At 38.0% G+C, this 18,615-nt stretch overlaps 4 protein-coding genes across 7 annotated transcripts in view; 1 reads left to right on the plus strand and 3 right to left on the minus strand.

Moving 5' to 3' along the window:
- Positions 1-755, minus strand: part of LOC107588158 (thioredoxin-like) — a 9,657-nt gene extending 8,902 nt beyond the window's left edge. The window contains exon 1 of the mRNA XM_016276174.1: positions 661-755. Coding sequence (XP_016131660.1) covers positions 661-684 — 24 coding nt within the window. The 5' untranslated portion in view covers positions 685-755. The remainder of the gene's footprint in view (positions 1-660) is intronic.
- Positions 756-2,297: 1,542 nt separating this feature from the next.
- On the minus strand, positions 2,298-6,244 carry LOC107588160 (prostaglandin reductase 1-like). The gene is made up of 9 exons (XM_016276175.1): positions 6,098-6,244; positions 4,696-4,852; positions 4,569-4,614; positions 4,423-4,482; positions 3,738-3,920; positions 3,243-3,516; positions 3,045-3,150; positions 2,742-2,860; positions 2,298-2,566 (listed from the first exon to the last, which is right to left on the minus strand). Exons 2-9 carry the CDS (start codon positions 4,799-4,801, stop codon positions 2,456-2,458), a joined length of 1,005 nt encoding a protein of 334 aa, XP_016131661.1. The 5' UTR covers positions 4,802-4,852; positions 6,098-6,244; the 3' UTR covers positions 2,298-2,455.
- A 124-nt stretch (positions 6,245-6,368) lies between these two features.
- On the minus strand, positions 6,369-11,256 carry LOC107588162 (prostaglandin reductase 1-like). Its single transcript, XM_016276176.1, has 9 exons — positions 11,177-11,256; positions 10,473-10,599; positions 10,348-10,393; positions 10,092-10,151; positions 9,458-9,625; positions 7,274-7,547; positions 7,057-7,162; positions 6,761-6,879; positions 6,369-6,616 (listed from the first exon to the last, which is right to left on the minus strand). The coding sequence occupies exons 2-9, from the start codon at positions 10,576-10,578 to the stop codon at positions 6,506-6,508; spliced, it is 990 nt and encodes a 329-aa protein (XP_016131662.1). The 5' UTR covers positions 10,579-10,599; positions 11,177-11,256; the 3' UTR covers positions 6,369-6,505.
- Positions 11,257-11,523: 267 nt separating this feature from the next.
- On the plus strand, positions 11,524-17,977 carry LOC107588163 (HAUS augmin-like complex subunit 3). Of its 4 annotated transcripts, none has more exons than XM_016276177.1 (5): positions 11,524-11,594; positions 12,543-13,566; positions 14,246-14,700; positions 14,815-15,100; positions 17,711-17,977. In XM_016276177.1, exons 2-5 carry the CDS (start codon positions 12,589-12,591, stop codon positions 17,924-17,926), a joined length of 1,935 nt encoding a protein of 644 aa, XP_016131663.1. In that variant the 5' UTR covers positions 11,524-11,594; positions 12,543-12,588; the 3' UTR covers positions 17,927-17,977. The 4 variants fall into 4 exon arrangements, with proteins under 4 accessions (XP_016131663.1, XP_016131665.1, XP_016131667.1 ...); XM_016276179.1 differs by having other exon boundaries at positions 14,815-15,052; XM_016276181.1 differs by having other exon boundaries at positions 14,815-15,173; positions 17,711-17,810.
- The last annotated feature ends 638 nt before the right edge of the window (positions 17,978-18,615 follow it).

Below are 18,615 nucleotides of genomic sequence, written 5' to 3' on the forward strand. Positions count from 1 at the left end.
GGCTGACTCTTAACTTTTATAAAGAATATCTCTTTGGATTTGAGACTTTAGTCTTTGCAACTTTACAGATCTTCTTTATGCACCAAGTGCTAGTAACACTCCAAAGAGAAAGGAAAAATTGAAGTCGCACCCCTTTAAATCTAGATTATAGACACATCTCTTTGGCCAAGCATTCAAATAATGCATCTCATAATCTTGTACAGCAGTTATATCTGATCAAATGCACATTATTATTCTTTAGTTTGGGTTAAACAAATTAATTTTGCTTGGTTGGAACAGCAGCTACGCAAATTATGTCTCTATTTGTTTCTCTGTTTAGGATTTACACAAGCTTCAGTCTGGATCCAGAACACCTGAGAAGAGATGATGCCAACCCCTCAGAGGACCTCAGATGATGCCAACCATGAAACAACATACAGAACTACCACATTTTGCTATAAGTTTGATTGCATCATATAATAATTGCTGTTAATAGTGTTCATCGTCTGTTTGATTACGTCTTTAATTGATTTTTCCGTACAGTCACCACTGATAAGCTACCACTAAATATTGTAGAAACTTAATTTGCTGTAAAATTGCTATTTGTATCGTGAAAAGCGCTATACAAATAAACTTGAATTGAATTGAATTGAATTGAAAAGATTGGCATTATGCTCCTACCTTATCCTCAATTACGATAACCATTTTGATGTCTTGTCTTTCACTGGACTGACTGTAGGTCTGAAAGCTCCTGCTGAGTAGTAGCGCGCGTCATTAGCCCCGCCTTCAATGAACACAACGAGCCAATCATGGAGTTATGAGGTCCTGTAACCCCGCCTACCACGGCACGCTACAAATAAATTATAATCAGCTGAAATAGTTCAGTACGTACGTTTTGCGCAGCTTGTGGCATAAATATTTAAATGTAACCTCTATAAGGAGTGAAACATGTTAAATTATCTTGAAAAAAAATCATTAATCCTGGGATTTGCTACGAGCAAGTCAGAATGACTTGACAGATTCCGGGTTTACTGTAAGCGAAGGGACGTCATCGAGAGTAGTGGTGTTTGCTAAACTGTAGTATAAAAAATGTGTTTGTATGCACACTGTACACACATTCTTGCACGTGTATAGTGCATCAAATAGTAAACATAGGACATTCAATGCTTTTAGATCTCATAAATTATAGAATAAAACTGTGTATGTATGTATGTATGTATGAATGAAAGCAGCTGACATGTTCTCAAAACTATCACTAATCTTACTTAATGAGAAAATAGCTTGGGTAATAAAATCAGAGAGATTAAAAAAAAATTACAACAGCAATTGTTTCGAACTATTACACAAAAGATCATAATGAAGCTCTTTTGGATTTTTTTGGTCACACTATTATACAGAATCGCCGTGACTCATACCCTCAAATCTTCTGCTTCTGTGTATTCATTGTTAAATAGCCTAAACCAGTCCTTAAGACAACACAACCTATTTTAATATCCTTATCTTGAAAGCACGTCTGTACTTAATAACAGCACTTAATTTAGATACAGTCCTTAATAAAATGTTCTCTTGAATTCATGTCCTGTTGTTGTTTAACTCTGTCCTCTAGTGGCTGTAAAATGCGATCATCAACTTATTCTTTTTTACTCAACGTTAATGTACTTTATTTTTCTGTAAAAATGTAGCATTCGATTTACATTAATTTGTGTCAACAGTCAGTTCCAATGAAATTCACTAATCTAAGAAGACATGTCTGCTCATGAACAAACATATTTTACTTTTTGTGTCTGCTTCGCAACCTTCAAGTAAAGAGACACCTAGAATCATGAAATATTTCATACAAGTCAGTATGTACAGTGCATTTAGAGGTTTAGCCTCAACAACAAGGGCATATAAATGTGTTATGAAACTTGTCTGGTTACACAGTTTAATGATAACTTATTGAATCATGTGAAGAGTAAACAAAATATCTGCATGTTGGAGATGTGACATGTCAGCTGACATGTTCTGAATCATATCTTGCATCATAATCCCAATCCCCCCTCTTCTTCTTTGGCCATTTAAGCAGATTCTATGTATTTCTTTAGAACTGTTTGTGACGTAGCAATGAAATCTTTTTGCTGTTTAAATATTTTTTTTAATTCCAGAGCCCAGAAGGGGAAAAATTGCAGAAATAATTAACATTATTAACCAAACATGGAAAATATGACCATATACAACGTAAATATGAGGCTTTACATGGCTTTATTTGTAAACATACTGCAGTGAAAGACAGTTAAAATAGTGACACTTCTTGTGACATTGTTACCATTACCAAAAAAAAAAACTTAGTGGACAAGTATGAGATTAATTTTGTTCCCTGGACCTTTTAGACACAAACAGACTTCACTAGGTTATCTGTCTACACATATTCAAGTTAACCAAATGTGTCATAGTGTATTTTATTTAAAAAGACAACAGATGGATTTCTAAGCATGCTTCAGACTTTAACGATAGCCTTCCCAAGGCCATCGCCCTTCAGCATCCTTAAGAAGGCAGCTGGCATGTTCTCAAAGCCAACAGTGACCACTTCCTTTGCCTTCAGTTTGCCCTGCAGGAAAATAATAATTCAATGTATCTACATACCATTTCCCATTCTCATTCACAGACTGGTGCTGTTATATGCTGTATAATATCTAATGAAGGGTTTAACTATAGGTGTGACGATCAAGTTCATTCCATTTCACTAATTGAAAGCAGAATGATTCATTTCTAAAGCTGCTTACCTCTTTCATCCATTTAAGCATTCTCTTGACAGATTCTTCATCTTTGTGTTGCCAAGAGCTCACCATAAATCCTTCTATCTTCAGTTGTCGTGTAATTATTTCATGGTGAGGATAAGGACCTATGAGCCAGCACAAACAAATTCAATATCTTAACGTTACATTGCTTAGCTTTTTCATATCCTATACCGTCCTCTGGTGGTTGTAATGTGTAACAATTTAAAAGCGTCGATTTTTTTTTTTCTGTAGGCCTAATCTCTTCTAATATTAAAATGTGAAAAGGGGGTCAGCAGAAATGAGACGTACACATCTGTGGTGCTGTGTCATTGTAAGTGGCTATTGCACCGCAGACAGCGATACGACCTCCTGGCTTCATGTTTTTGAGTGCTGCGGTAAAGAAGGGCCCTCCCACCTAAAGAACATTAAATTAAAAAAGCTTAATAAGATTTGTTAACAAGTAGCATACTGTATTTGAGACAAAAATACACATATACTGTTAATTACACTCTCAAAGTAGCAGTCATATCCTTCAGGTGAAGCGTTCTTCAGTGCTTCCTCCAGTGAGGGGACAGTCTTGTAGTTGAAGGCCTGGTCAAAGCCCAACTCTTTCAGGTATGCCACCTTGTCATCACCTCCTGCTGATCCCACGACCTTGCAGCCTTTAATCTTGCAGATTTGCCCCACCATCGCACCTACAGCACCCGCTGCTGCACTCACCAGAATCGTCTCACCAGGCTGTATCTTACACACCTCTTCCAGGCCATACAGACCAGTTAAACTAGAGGATAGGAAGGACCGGATTTACAAAAAATACCTGATATTTTAATTAAAAGAACAAAAGAATTGCCTAACGATTCTGAATAAAGTGTTGGTTTTGTGTGGTGGCTATTGAGATTCAAAGAATAAAAAAGACAGCATGATCATGAGACTTTATTTTCTTACAGTCTATGTGTCACTGCCATCTTTTGAATCAGTTTTTAGCAGTCATGATTACATTACCCAGGCATCCCTAAGGAACCAAGAGCCAGGGACATTGAAATATCACTGGGCCATTCGGATACTATCCGGGTCATGATGGGCCCGGCTGGACCCTTTGCTTTGGTTACAGAGTGTGTCCTCCATCCACAGTTAGCAACCACGTAACATCCCTCGGGAAACGCTGGGTCCTTGCTCTTCACTACCCTGCCAGACAATACGTTAAGATATTTATATGGTGATATGAATTGTTTTTGTTTATGAACAGACCAGTTTCCTCACTTGAATGCAACTTTGTGGTTTAAATTACTAATGCAATAGCTAAACATGCAAATTGTCTAAAAAGTCTATTCAGTTTTTCTATTTAAACTGTGTGTTTCTCTGTTGCTCAAGATGTTTTTCCACTCATCTAAGTTGAAGTGTCTTCATCAGTTGATGCAACTAAAACCACATTGATGAGTGGCTTAACCGCTTGAGCAACAGATCCAGTCACCTAGACATTTTCTGATATCATAGTATATATCAAATTATTCAACATTTTATGATTACTTGAATAAGATTTCTTTCCCTTTTCAACACTGAACATGTTTTTGTTTCTGTAAACGCTCTGTATAACTGAAATGAATCTACTATGACTAACAAAAAGTGTAAATAAAATGTAACAATATACTGTACATTACAATATACATAGGAATAATTGTTTCCTTACTTTGCCAGCTGAGTTCCATATTGCACATCCCCCTCTTTTATCCACATTTTACTCAGAGATCTACAGAAACAACAGGAGGCATTTAAAATATTGGCTAGAAACACCACATAGTATAGAATTACAATTAAGACTGTAGACACCTTTACCTCATGTATGGATCAAGACTTAAATAGACTGTCTCCACAAGTACATCTGAAGAAAAAGTGATTATGATACATCAGTGAGGCATAGCACAGGTATACAAATAGACAAAAATATATAAATCGTCCATACCTCCATCTCGAAGCTCTGGCAGAACTTCTTCTTTCAGTTCAAAGTTGCTTTCCTTAGGAAAGCCATCAAAGTGTTTTTTAAGGATCCACGTCTTTGCCTTAACCATGATTATATGTCAGATGCTGCACAGGCAGAGTTCTTCAAACTAGAAGTTGTTCTGAGAGAGAGCACAGTGCTTGCTTTTATTGTAGTGATGACAATGAACACTCTTACATAACAAAACGTCTTTATTGACAATAAATGACGTTGCAAATTCTTGTAACCTCTATACTGACATTAATGAAGTACTGTATGTCTCGCCTGAGTACACTGAATATTGTTTACCTGGGCCTTTCAATATTTAAACTGTTTTATCTGCATTAAATATTAATAACAAAACATTTGTCCTTAATGTTTTAAACAACCGTCTAGGAGAAGAGGTTTCACCCCAGGTACCCTGGCACCGCACATTGTGGATGTAATCAGGTGTGTTGTGAGATGTGGTCTCAACTGGCTTTCTCATAAAATGTGCAGGGCTGAGGGTTCTCAATCCCAGGAGCTGTACAGTAAGCAGGGTTTATCTGCTATCCTTTGCAGATTTATTCTTAATGTTAAATGTCCACATTTTCAGGATTGTTGTGAATTTCATACAACAGACATTCAAATATTCTTTATTATAGAGTGAGTGGTAAACTTGAACATTGTTGGTTTGTGGATGAAAATTGATTTTATTTTCTTATTTGTTGCTAATTGTAGAAATATCAGAAGAATTTTTAATGCAGTAAGGATGACTTTGAAATTACCCACATAACCATGACATTGCATTCTATATGACAAGCAGAGTGATCCCACCTAGAAACCCAAATCAAAATCATTATTCCATATACCACTAAAATGAAATGTTATTCTAAAAATGTATTTGAATATATTGTTAATCAATGCAACACAAAAGCTACTACACATTTTGTCATGGATGAAATACATAAGTCTTTTCTTTGCCCCACACAAGAGATACTCCCGTCTCTCCTTTATTTGTAAACCTTAATTTTACAAAATAGTTCCTTCATAAATAGCCACAAGATGTCAGTATTCAGACAGATATTTGTGTTGTGTCATTCACTGTACATTACCTCCAAACACCCAGTGCAGGTAGTAAAAATGCCAAGTTATTTTTAAGCTCATGTATTTATTTATCAAAATAACGTTCTTAGAAAACTTGTCTTTTTTTAGAAACTATTTTTAGCATTATTTGCCCATCTGTATCAGTCTCTGACTCTCAGACTATATTGAGGAAAACTTGTGACCCTTATCAACAGTGAAGCCTAAACAGATTCCAAGGATAATGGATGAAATCATAGTTTTATTGAAAAGAAACCTTATAACCATGCTTATCAAATTGTATGAGTTGCATTAAAAATCTTACACACTGTCCAAAGAATGTTAACTATCTATATGCTGTTGTTCATGTGGTTCATCTACAGTAGTTCATGATGACTCAGCATATCCTCCTGAAAAATAAGTTGTTGTTTTTTTCCATGACAATTTACAAATGCTGAATAATGCTGAGCAACAGACTTAATAGACCTATGTTAATCTTTTGGGATCAAAATTTCCTTCATGTTTCTAATATTAGAAAAAAGTATAATTTTATTCCTGCTTTGTGCATATCTGTTCTAGAGAACAAATGTGACACTGATTTACAAAAAACAGACTTTATTTGTAAACAAAATAATGGACACAACATGAAAATATACAATTGCAATTAATGCAGAATCTATAACAAAAATGGCAAGATTGTTGTTTCATGAGCAAACCACTGAAGTACTTGCCATCAGACTTTAACAATGGCTTTTCCAATGTTTTCTCCCTGCAGCATCCCCATGAATGCAGCAGGCATATTTTCAAAGCCAACAGTAACATGCTCTTTACACTTCAGATTTCCCTGTAAACCATCAAATCAAGAGAATCTGCATCATTATCAAAATATGAAACTTACTTAGACGAAGTATAATTGTATTTAGATCAAGCATTGTATAGCATTAAACCAAACTAGCATTTTTCAAGGAAACCAAGCATTCTGATGTACCTCTTGGATCCAGGTCAACATTCGCTTCAGTGACTCGTCATTTTTATGTTCCCACCTGCCCACCAAGAAACCTTCCATTTTCAACTGCTTAAAAATCATTTGCAGGTGTGGATAAGGACCTAAAAAAAGACAAACACATATTATCACTGCTGTAAATGGACAAAAGTCTATGTCTACCCAAATCTTCATGTCTGACTAAACAGTTTTCGTATTGTTTATACTGAGGTATTGATTCTATAGCATAAAGGTCATTCTCTACTGGTTAAAACGAGAACTACATGAGAAGTTAACCAAACCTGTCTGTGGGGTGGTGTCATTGTACAGTGATATTCCTCCACACACAGCAATACGCCCAAATGCCTTCATCTGCAAAATAGCAACACTCGAAAAAGGGCCGCCCACCTGGAAACCAAGCCAAATCAAGATTATGAAGTCTTTTTTTTTTTTAAAGGCATTGTCAACTGAGAGTTAGTTTCATAAATTATTAACCAACTAGTACCAGTCAATTCTTACATTCTCAAAGTAGCAGTCATATCCTTCAGGTGAAGCGTTCTTCAGCGCTTCCTCCAGTGAGGGGACAGTCTTGTAGTTGAAAGCCTGGTCAAAGCCCAACTCTTTCAGATATGCCACCTTGTCATCACTTCCTGCTGATCCCACAACCTTGCAACCTTTTAGTTTGGCAATTTGACCAGCTACAGAACCAACGGCCCCTGCAGCTGCATTTACCAGTAAGGTTTCTCCCGGTTTGATGGCACAGACCTCCTCCAAACCATAGAGTGCAGTCAACCTGTGGAGCACAGTTAATGGTACTTATTATATATTCATGTATCATTTTATTATTTAAAGTTTATATGTGGTGCCTCAAATAAAGGATATTTTGAAAATAACCTGAAAAGGAACATTTTTCACCCATTCACACCAAGAACACTAACTATAACCATATTAGCACTCACACCAGTGCACGATAAAGTTCTGATTTTTTTCTAAATGCATGTTGCAGTAATGTCATCTGCCACTTTAAATGCTCATGTGTTTTGAAGCCGGATGGGTTCTGATTGGCTGTCAATGTTTTTGTGGTTCATCATCTGGGAAAAATTGTCTGAAAGTGATTCCAACCTATTGTTCTTGTGCAGATGTCATTATAGTTGTGGTTAAAATTATTATTAACCTTTTAACTCTCAACCTTTATTTGACCCTCTAACTCTAACACTTTCTATTCTATTTTAATTCTACTTTATCTATATTTATCTTCTTTTTTATTTATTTTTATTTAAAAAACAACAACAACAAAACAAACAAACACTAGCTTTCTATTTTTTCTATTCTATCTACTTGTTTTTCTTTGTGTGTGTGTGTGTGTGGGTATATATATATATATATATATATATACACACCTTGCTACATGGGCTAACCGAGACTTGTCATTTGCACTTATATATTGTTGCTCTTTTGTTAGTTTTGACTGCTTTTATTGTCCTCATTTGTCGCTTTGGATAAAAGCATCTGCTAAATGACTAAATGTAAACGTAAATGTAAAACTTTATACAGTGGTTAGAGTTATCATTATTGTTATCATCCTTGGTTTGAATCAGCTTTTACAGTTACTTAGTTCTTTATCTGCTTGAAAGTCTGACATTCTGTGCTGTTGGATGCTTCCTGCTTAAGCTATGCCTTCTTTGTGTGAACAGTCAGGAAAGAATAACACCATCCATTTGCTATCAGTTAAAAACACTTCTGAGAACATGTTTAAAAGCAAACCAAAACGAAACTCACTAAGCAGAGAACATGTGGGCAACAAATGTTTGTTGCATAAAACCATAATTGAATTGCAGATGTCATTATAGTTGTGGTTAAAATTATTATTAACCTTTTAACTCTCAACCTTTATTTGACCCTCTAACTCTAACACTTTCTATTCTATTTTAATTCTACTTTATCTATATTTATCTTCTTTTTTATTTATTTTTATTTAAAAAACAACAACAACAAAACAAACAAACACTAGCTTTCTATTTTTTCTATTCTATCTACTTGTTTTTCTTTGTGTGTGTGTGTGTGTGGGTATATATATATATATATATATACACACCTTGCTACATGGGCTAACCGAGACTTGTCATTTGCACTTATATATTGTTGCTCTTTTGTTAGTTTTGACTGCTTTTATTGTCCTCATTTGTCGCTTTGGATAAAAGCATCTGCTAAATGACTAAATGTAAACGTAAATGTAAAACTTTATACAGTGGTTAGAGTTATCATTATTGTTATCATCCTTGGTTTGAATCAGCTTTTACAGTTACTTAGTTCTTTATCTGCTTGAAAGTCTGACATTCTGTGCTGTTGGATGCTTCCTGCTTAAGCTATGCCTTCTTTGTGTGAACAGTCAGGAAAGAATAACACCATCCATTTGCTATCAGTTAAAAACACTTCTGAGAACATGTTTAAAAGCAAACCAAAACGAAACTCACTAAGCAGAGAACATGTGGGCAACAAATGTTTGTTGCATAAAACCATAATTGAATTGCAACGCACATCTAATTTTCCCAGAACTAGTCATAACTAGTCACTACGTCAGAGATGATTTGATGTGCTTAAATGAGACATCAGATAATGACTATATCACAGTGGATTAAGCGTTTGACCAAAACCATCTGGAAAAGAAACAATTTTGGGTTCGAAAGAAGCAGTGAGTTTTACCCTGGCATCCCAATGGCTCCAAGGGCATGGGAGAGGGAGACATCCTGAGGCCAGTCAGCCAAGATTTTGGTGATATCGCTCCCATCTGACACAGTACGTGTTCTCCAGCCACATCGACTAACCACATGGCAGCCCACAGGAAATGAAGGATTTTTACTTTGAATCACCCTATAGTTAAAATAAAAGAAGAGACATTGATTTACAAATTAACGGATCACATTAAGTAGGTAAACAACACGTGGTAAAAGTGGTTTATAAACCATCAACTCATATATATTTGAATGAGGAGAAGGAGAGACATTGTCTCATTTAAAAAGGGCATCTTCTAAACACAAGCATATGTTATTTAACTGGTTTCGTAAAGTATTTGCAGTCTTAAAGTATAAGCATTAAATGCTTTGAACATTCTGCCAGTTCTTGATCGGTCTATTACAAAGTACCCTAACTAACGGTCAATGACTGTAAATGGGCCACAGATGCTTTTCTTTTGTAATGATGACCAGATTTTTGGAAACTTTCCACTTTCCACTGATCAGAAAGTCATGGTTTCTTTCGAAATGTTGAGAAAAGAGACTGAACAGATTGAAGCTAGTCAGTTGCAGCTGTTATGAGACAGAATGGCTATTTCTCTTACTTGGCAACTTGAGTTCCGATCATCACATCTCCTGCTTGCATGCGAACACGGCTGAATGGACTAGAAGAAATTCAATTCAATAGATAGGAAACTTGGAATTGTATATTTAGGGGAAAGCAGTAGTAATACATAAAACGATTCATAACAAACAAAACAAGGAATAATTTTCAAACATGCAGAATCAGTATGACTTACTGTCAAAAGAACATTAAATGCAAATGTTAGTGCACCTGTTCAATATAGCTTTGTCACTCACCGCATGTAAGGGTCCACACTAAGGAACACTGCCTCCAGAAGAACCTCTGAAGAACAAGAATAAATGCCACTTGGTATGAAATAGAGTACATATTGGACAAAATATGACATTTGAGGATCACAAACCTCCATCTCTGGGCTCAGAGAGCTGCTCTAGTTTCAGCTCAAAGTCGGTGTCTTTAGGAAAGCCCTCAAAGTGCTGCTTCAGGATCCAGGTTTTGGCTTGAACCATGACTCTCTTTGTTGAAAGCAACTGTAAAAATAAACGAAAATTATTTTTTCATACATGTGCAACCTTCAAAACTACAGACTGTTGCACGAAACGAAGATGATTAGCTCACAAATGAAAAGTGAAAGTGAAGTGACATGTGGCCAAGTATGGTGACCCATACTTGGAATTAGTGCTCTGCATTTACCCATCCAAAGTGCACACACACAGCAGTGAACACACACCCGAGGGGGCACCTCAGTCGTGGTATTGAAGGTGGAAGAGAGCGTTGTACATTAGGGATGGGCGATACCACTTATTTTGTTTTCGATACGATACCGATATTTTTAGTTTGAGTATCGATACTTTCGATACTCGCGTCAGTATCGATAAATCGATACTTAGGATCGATATGCCCATCCCTACTGTACATTCACTCCCCCCACCTACAATCCCTGCCGGTACGAGACTCGAACTCACAACCTTTGGGTTATGAGCCCGACTCTCTAACCATTAGGCCACGACTTCCCCTACGACAAATCACATCAGCAATAAAAAAGTAACAGTCCGAGCAGTATGTGGTAACCATAATAATTGAACAGGAATTTCCTAGTATACATACCCGTTAATACACAACTTCCCTGTTCCTGTACTACTTGCTGCTGTTGCGCACACAGTAGAGAACTTGTTTAAGGCCCTCCCACCGTCCATATACTGCTACATTCTTGGCTGAAGCTTAATCAGGTGACATTTTGTATCTATCTGATTGGCCGACTCAATTTGTCAATCATTTTCAATGAAGACGCTTCTTAATGTTGTTTTCAGTAAATCCCCTTCTATATATTTTTATACAGTTTTAAGCTGTATTATAATATCATTACATCTTCTGTGGCAAAAAAAAATAAAATAAAAATAGGCTTTTGAAATAATATATTTGTCGAGGAACCACCCCCCCGTCATGTGACGAAAGCAAGCGCGGGCATTTCGGAAGTGGTAGCTTAATCGAGACAGACTGCATCAAAAGGGTTCTGTTTTTTAAAGTATGGATGTTTACTATATACTGCTTTATGAAATATATATCATTGTCAGTTTAAAAAAAAAAAAGATATATGTATGGCAAATGTGTTTGTACTCGGTAAACCAGTAAAGCAAGCCAATTTAGCTTAATGCAAACGTTTAACGTTAACTTGTTTTTAACGGCTCTTGAAATTCAAAATATATTGCTATTCATCTGTCATACTGAAGGTAAAGCTAAAGCTACTTTGACTTTAGCTAGCCTGTCTTTGAGGTATTGGTCATGACCGAGTCGTGTCTGAAACTGAAACTGTTGCGATGGGTTTTGTACAGTCCATTTTTTCTTTCTTGAGAAGTATTATATTTTGAATGTCTCTATATTTATACGTGTGTTTTGTGAGTGTGTATGTTTGGTTATGGTTCAGTAAGATTATATTTAGAATGGTTTCTGAAGGATGTGACAAACTTTTGAATGGTACTGTGTGTGTGTGTGTGTGTGTGTGTGTGTGTGTGTGTGTGTGTGTGTGTGTCTGTCTGTCTGTCTGTCTGTCTGTCTGTCTGTCTGTGTGTGTGTACTGGTTTATATATCCTGGTGGGGACTTGACTACACACAGACTCATGGGGACTCGTGTCACAGTGGGGACCTAAATTGTGGTCCCCACGGGTACAGAAGCTTATAAATCATACAGAATTAAGTTTTTTGAAAATCTAAAAAGGCAGAAAGTTTCCTGTGAGCGGTAGGTTTAGGGGTAGGGTTGGTGTAGGGCAATAGAATATACGGTCTGTACAGTAGAAAAACCATTACGCCTATGGAGAGTCCCCACAAGGAAAGCTGACCAGACATGTGTGTGTGTGTGTTTTCCTATTTGCACACAGTACAGTAAGATGCAACATTCACCTCAGTTGGGCCTTCACTTTGTAAATACATAGAATAAGTCGGACTTGTTATAATGTCTTTTTACCATCTGCTTTAGGATAAGGAATATCTCTGAAGTGTGAGCCAAGTTGACATAAGCAGCCATGCTGGATGGGGCTCAGTTTGTTGAGGCGTTGTCACGGTTGGGTTACCCACGGGCGTCTGTGCTGAAAGGTTCCGAGTTTGACTGGCTATTTGACACAGCACCAGATAACCTGCACCTTTTACGTGTCGTCTGCAACCGCCTGAACCGCAGCAATGTTCTAACGCCAGAAGAATTGCAAGCGTACATGGCACTCCAGGAATCCGGGAAGCCCATGTTGGATGAGGTGACACTGGCTGAGCTGCTTAAAACCTGTTTGCCCGTAGATGGAGGTGTAGTGTCACAGGGCTGTTCTGCGCTGTGTGGAGGGGGAAGTGTAACAATCGAGGACCTCGAGACAGAACTTCAAGCTCTCTGCAAGGAAAAGCAGCTAAAACAATGCAGACTCAATAAGCTGCAGATGTTGGCTACCAACTGGGGTGCAAACTCCTCTGCATCCCAAACACTGCTGCAGGAAGGAGGCTCTACAGTAAAGGATGCCAACTCTGCCTTGGCAGCTGAAAATGCATACACCAACTCCGCTGTGGAGAACCTGTCAAAAGAGATCACCAAACTGGCTGGCTTTTTCCAAACTGACCCTCATTACCTAAGAAGTAAAGATGGAGCTGCGCCACCATTAGTTGCTCAACCAGGGACTCCAGTGCTCCTCTCTCAGTTGTCTCTAGAGCCTTTTCTCCAGCAACAGGAGCAATTCACCAAAGTGTTGACTGCCTACACTCAGCGTCAGTTCTTTCAGGGCATCTCAAACTTGATGGAGACCTCCACATCCAATCGCTGCCAGCTGACTAATCTGAGCTGTTGCAGTGAGCATGAGGAAGAAGAGGATGAGGGACTAGTGGAGCTCAGGAAGAAAGAGATGGCGCAATTGCAGTGGGCATATATAGTGGCACAGTATCAGCTGGTGAAAGAGCGGGCAAAGGAGCATGGCGACAAGGCAGCAAAAGAGTGGCTCATCCAGCGACTAAACAGCAGCACAGAGGTGAATATTAATTCAAATGATAGTTTCCCTGATTGGTTTATAAATGCCTATACAGTGCCATTCAAAACATTTTAAGAGTAATATATTATTGTTGGTTTCTTATTAACATGGTTAACATTTATGGCAAGTTTAAAATATATTACAATATAAAACTTTAATAATATTATAATATAATAATATTTCACCATATTACTGTTCACTGTATTTTGATCAAATAAATCCAGCCTTGCTGAGCGTAACAGACTTTCAAAAAAATTTACAAATCTTGAACAGTAGTGTACACTGAGATTTAGTCAAATAATTTGTTCAATAAAAGAAAAAAACTATTTAAAAAGCTTCTCAATCTCAGGTCATATTTCCAACCTAAGTAAGAGCTATTCAATTCTTGCCATTATTATGCCTGAAATGCACTGTTACTTGTAAAACCGCTACAGATATGTATCTTTAAACTGTAGTTATTCATCAGCACTGTGCTGTTACTTTAAATTTGTATGTGTGAAACAGCGTTTTAACCCTGTTTTACTCCAACATGTGCCAAGGCAAATTTGTATGTAGATAAACACACTGCAAGGAGAATAAACATTGTGTGTCTGGCTTTTTTAATTATAAAATCGAGGAAATATTTTCTGTCCCTTGTACTGAGTATACCTCTAAATGTTTCATTCTCTTCCTCTCGTAGTCTCTGTGCTACTCACAGGTGATCAGGCTTGAGCCTGATCTACGCTCTGAGATCCTCTCAATTCAGTCTGAAATTCAGTCCCTTATGTTAGACCCAGTCCGCTCTGCTTTACGAGACTGTGCCTGCCTCCTTAACATTCCCGTGGTGCGTGGTGACCTCGCTCTTCAGTTAGCCAGGCAAAATTACTACACCTCCAAGCAAACTGAAGTTTGTGACCAGCTTCTCCGTCAGAAGGCCTTTTTCGAACTTGTGCGTCTGGCCCAGGATGCAGAGCTCCTTATGGGGAAGAGGGTGATGAAGCAGCTTGATGAAATACTGAAGAAGCTGGAGGGGGCAGCAGAAGCTGCTGCTCGGAGAGAAAACATTATGACACAACCTCACTTAACTCAAGTGCCTTACCTTGGTTCTAATGCTAAACAACAGGTCATCAGCTCCAAGGACACAGCCTTTAGCAGGTAATCCACAGTGAGTGGAGAGAAGTTTAACTTATAGTTTTTTACTTTGAAATGCAGGTTGAGTTTGTAAGACTATATCTTCATATCTATATGTTCTATATGTTAATCCCTCAGGTTGCTGCAGATGCTTGAGTTAGTTAAGACCCCCACGGAGAGAGAGGATCCATTCCAAACCTATGGTAGGCTGGAAACCGCGGCCTTTAAACTGCAGGAGGATTTGGTCACTGTACAAGAGGCTTTGGATGGGGCCAGACGAGAGCAAGCCTATACTGGAGCTCGGTTAGAAAGTGACCGAGATGCGCTCGATCAAGTGGCATACTCAGACATTGTGCAGCCTCTTCTGAGGCCGCAGGTATGTGCTATAGCCACACCTGCACTGGAGCTCTGCCCTCATGCACAGGTATGTCTTTCTGTTCTTTTTTTCTCAACCTCACCATCATTTTCAACGTCATCCCTTGTGAATCCCAAGAAACGTGAGCAGATTAATCATCATATTCTTGACTTATAAAAAGCATGCACCTCTCAGTGGTTGGTCGTAATTGTTGGGTGGTGGGTTTTTCTGTGTTTTTATGCACTGTGTTTTATATTTATCTGCTGTATTATTAAGATTATAGGCCAGAATAACTAAACATAGCGAATTAGCGTGAGACAGCAAACAAATTAAAGTGCCGATGGGAGTGAAAATGTTTGCAGGTGATCTACTGACAATGTTCAAATGAAAGAACACGAACACAGCTTGCTCATATCCATAATGACCAACGCAATTTACCAAGAGTGGCACAAATTAGTATAGGGTCGCAAACAAGCAGAGCCAGTGATAATCACTGCGGGTAATCCACTAACAATACAGGAGCATATTGAGCATATGGTTAAGACATGCCTTTTTAGATGTTAAATAAATTACCATTTTCTGCAAACCTCTGTTCATTTAAATATACCTCCCATAAATTGTGTCTGAAGGGGAAACTCTTACAAATGCATATGCAATAAGGTTAGCTGCCAATATAACGGTGTCCATGTCTTTTCACTGCTGTACATACTGACAGTAGGTTTTTTGTTGTTGTTGTTGTTTTTAAATGAAACAACTTTAGGCCACGACTGCCCCACGACTTGGCCTAATGGTTAGAGAGTCGGACTCATAACCCAAAGGTTGCGAGTTCGAGTCTCCGGACCGGCAGGAATTGTAGGTGGGGGGAGTGAATGTAGGGGCTCTCTCCCACCTTCAATACCACGACTGAGGTGCCCCTGAGCAAGGCACCGAACCCCCAACTGCTCCCCGGGCACCGCAGCATAAATGGCTGCCCACTGCTCCGGGTGTGTGTTCACGGTGTGTGTGTGTGTTCTTACGGTGTGTGTGTGTGCACTTAAGATGGGATAAATGCAGAGCACTAATTCCTAGTATGGGTAACCATCCATACTTGGCCACATGTCACGTCACTAACTAAATGTCAAAAGAGCGTTTGCACTGACACAAGCTGTTAGTGTGTATATATAGGTTTAAAATTGTCTATGGCTTCTGTTTTCTTTCCTGTCACTGCAACACCTGTCTGTGAAACAAATTATTGGACTGTGATATTTCTAGTCTTCTGAAAACACTGTTCTGCTGACACCCATGAAAAGCCTTTTAACAAAGTTAATCTAGAATAAGTTTTATTAAAAATGTATCTAAAACATCTTGGCTAGGTTTTTTAGTTTGATCTATTTTCATATTTTAACCTGGATTCGCCATGAAAATAGTCATAGAAGCTGGGATGACATTAAAAACAAACACAAAATTCTTTGCAACGCGTTAGATGTTTCTTTTCTTCCCTTCTCAATGTAATGCAGAATTTAAATGTATTTATGATAATCCTATTGCAGTCAATCAAATCAATTCTATTTATCAGTTGTATTTGTACACATACTGGTAAAAAATGTATAGCCTGAATGCACTGTAAGTCGCTTTGGATAAAAGCGTCTGCTAAATGCATAAATTATTATTAATTATTAAATTATTTGTTGTTCACCTCTGTACTGTGTGCACAGAAAGTGATCAGTGTTAATGAGGAGTTCATGTGATTGGGATATGTGTATTTCCTTAACAGATTTCTTATCAAGCAGAACGTGGATAATTGCAACTTGTATTCTATTTAAAGTGTTAGTTCACCCGAAAATGAAAATTCTGTCATTAATTACTCACCCTCGTGTCGTTCCAAACCCCTAAGACCTTCGTTCATATTCGGAACACAAATGAAGATATTTTTAATTAAATCCGAGAGCTTTTTGACCCTGCATTGACAGCAACACATTTGAAATGTTTTATGACCCAGAAAGGTAGTAAGGATATCGTTAAAATAGTCCATGTGACTATTCACTATGACTATATATGGTTCAACCGTAATGTTATGAAGCAACGAGAATACTTTTTGAGTGCAAAGAAAACAAAAATAACAACTTTATTTCTGTGTTGTGTTCACAAGAGTACAAGGCGCAGCGCATCTGGGTTCTGCGTCAGAACACCGGCTCTTGGGTCAGCAGCATCATCACATGCATGCATTGTGGTACTCTCGTGAATGCGTATCGACTGACACAGAAGAGAAGAAATTGTTGAATAAAGTTATTTTTGTTTTCTTTGCACACAAAGTATTATTATAGCTTACTACCTTTCTGGGCCGTAAAACGTTTCAGTTGCGTTGCTGTCTATGCAGGTCCAGAAAGCTCTCGGATTTAATCAAAAATATCTTAATTTGTGCTCCGAACATGAATGATGGTCATACGGGTTTTGAACGACATGAGGGTGAGTAATTAATGACAGAATTTTCATTTTTGGGTGAACTATCCCTTTAAATCTAGTTTTTTCTCTCTCTGTTTCCTGCTCTTTGTCTCACCTTCTCAAACTCTTTTCCACTGTATATACACTGTCATGCACATGCCATTTCCCTTCTTTGACTTACTCTTGCTTTGTTTTTCACTGTACTTGACACTTCCTGCTCTGTGTCTGACTTTTTCCCCACCCACTCTCTCTGTTTAGGAGCTCACAATAGTTCTAGATGAGTTGGAGGTCAAGCAGAAGGCCTTGTACACATCTCTTCAGGACATAGTTGGGGACTTGAAGGCCAAACGAGGGAGGCTTGAACGCAGTGCTACCCTGAGGAGAGAGAGGGAACTGTATGTTTATTTCCATCTGGACCCAAGATTGCTCAGCAGGGCAGTGAGAGATATAGAGGCTCAAGCAGGGGTTATGTAGAATCAGAATGTAGACAGATTTCCTTTGTCTACTCCAGCCAACAATACAGAGGTCCCTGCTGCAAAAAAATTTATGTTATATGCAGATATGGACACGGACCATTGTTGTTTCTGTTATGGATCTCCTTGGATCTGATATACTCATTTTATTATTGTTTATTTTGCTATCTGCTAAAAGTTCATGTTCTTTAGATATGTCAAATTTGTATTTAGTTCCTACAGTTTCACATAATTTTGCTTTTGTACTTAAACAAATGTGCTGCTCCTTGTATAAATCATTTTTGGTTGATTAACAGTTGTATCTTTGTGAATAAACATAATTTGTAATCTCAATGTTTGAGCAAATCTTTGTGTGTGAGTGTGTTTTTCAAACTTTTTATAAATGCAGTTTGATTCTTTGCTTCAATGCATTTATGATTTTCATCTCATGAAAGAAGGCCACCTGAGAAACACCAGCCGACTACGTGTATTCATGGCCGGACTTACCATTGGGCTTGAGTGGGCTGCAGCCCATGGGCCCCGCCTTTGCCCGTTTAAGTTTGTTTGATTTGTTCGTTATATGCCGGTCAGAATTCAGAAATTATTAGCCACATTTCTTTCCACTGCGCACGCAAGATCTAAACGGGCCAGCCGGGGCTACAGCTTACAACTACGACCTTCGAGGCCACAATCAAACAGCACAAACTGGTA

This window comes from Sinocyclocheilus grahami, unplaced genomic scaffold (genome assembly GCF_001515645.1).
Source record: "Sinocyclocheilus grahami isolate Dianchi unplaced genomic scaffold, SAMN03320097.WGS_v1.1 scaffold99.1, whole genome shotgun sequence".
In the NCBI taxonomy this organism is placed as follows: Eukaryota; Metazoa; Chordata; class Actinopteri; order Cypriniformes; family Cyprinidae; genus Sinocyclocheilus; species Sinocyclocheilus grahami.

What these genes read in the sequence shown, in the direction of transcription:
- LOC107588160 (XM_016276175.1), bottom strand. Translation starts at nt 4,801, where the DNA reads ATGGTTAAGGCAAAGACGTGGATCCTTAAAAAACACTTTGATGGCTTT. An exon ending in GCCAGAGCTTCGAGATGGAG is followed by an intron (nt 4,615 to 4,695) that starts GTATGGACGATT and finishes CTTTTTCTTCAG; the next exon opens with ATGTACTTGTGGAGACAGTC. An exon ending in ATGACTGCTACTTTGAGAGT is followed by an intron (nt 3,151 to 3,242) that starts GTAATTAACAGT and finishes AATGTTCTTTAG; the next exon opens with GTGGGAGGGCCCTTCTTTAC.
- LOC107588162 (XM_016276176.1), bottom strand. Translation starts at nt 10,578, where the DNA reads ATGGTTCAAGCCAAAACCTGGATCCTGAAGCAGCACTTTGAGGGCTTT. An exon ending in CTCTGAGCCCAGAGATGGAG is followed by an intron (nt 10,394 to 10,472) that starts GTTTGTGATCCT and finishes CTTGTTCTTCAG; the next exon opens with AGGTTCTTCTGGAGGCAGTG. An exon ending in ATGACTGCTACTTTGAGAAT is followed by an intron (nt 7,163 to 7,273) that starts GTAAGAATTGAC and finishes CTTGGTTTCCAG; the next exon opens with GTGGGCGGCCCTTTTTCGAG.
- LOC107588163 (XM_016276177.1), top strand. Translation starts at nt 12,589, where the DNA reads ATGCTGGATGGGGCTCAGTTTGTTGAGGCGTTGTCACGGTTGGGTTAC. An exon ending in GACTAAACAGCAGCACAGAG is followed by an intron (nt 13,567 to 14,245) that starts GTGAATATTAAT and finishes TTCCTCTCGTAG; the next exon opens with TCTCTGTGCTACTCACAGGT. An exon ending in AGCTCTGCCCTCATGCACAG is followed by an intron (nt 15,101 to 17,710) that starts GTATGTCTTTCT and finishes CTCTCTGTTTAG; the next exon opens with GAGCTCACAATAGTTCTAGA.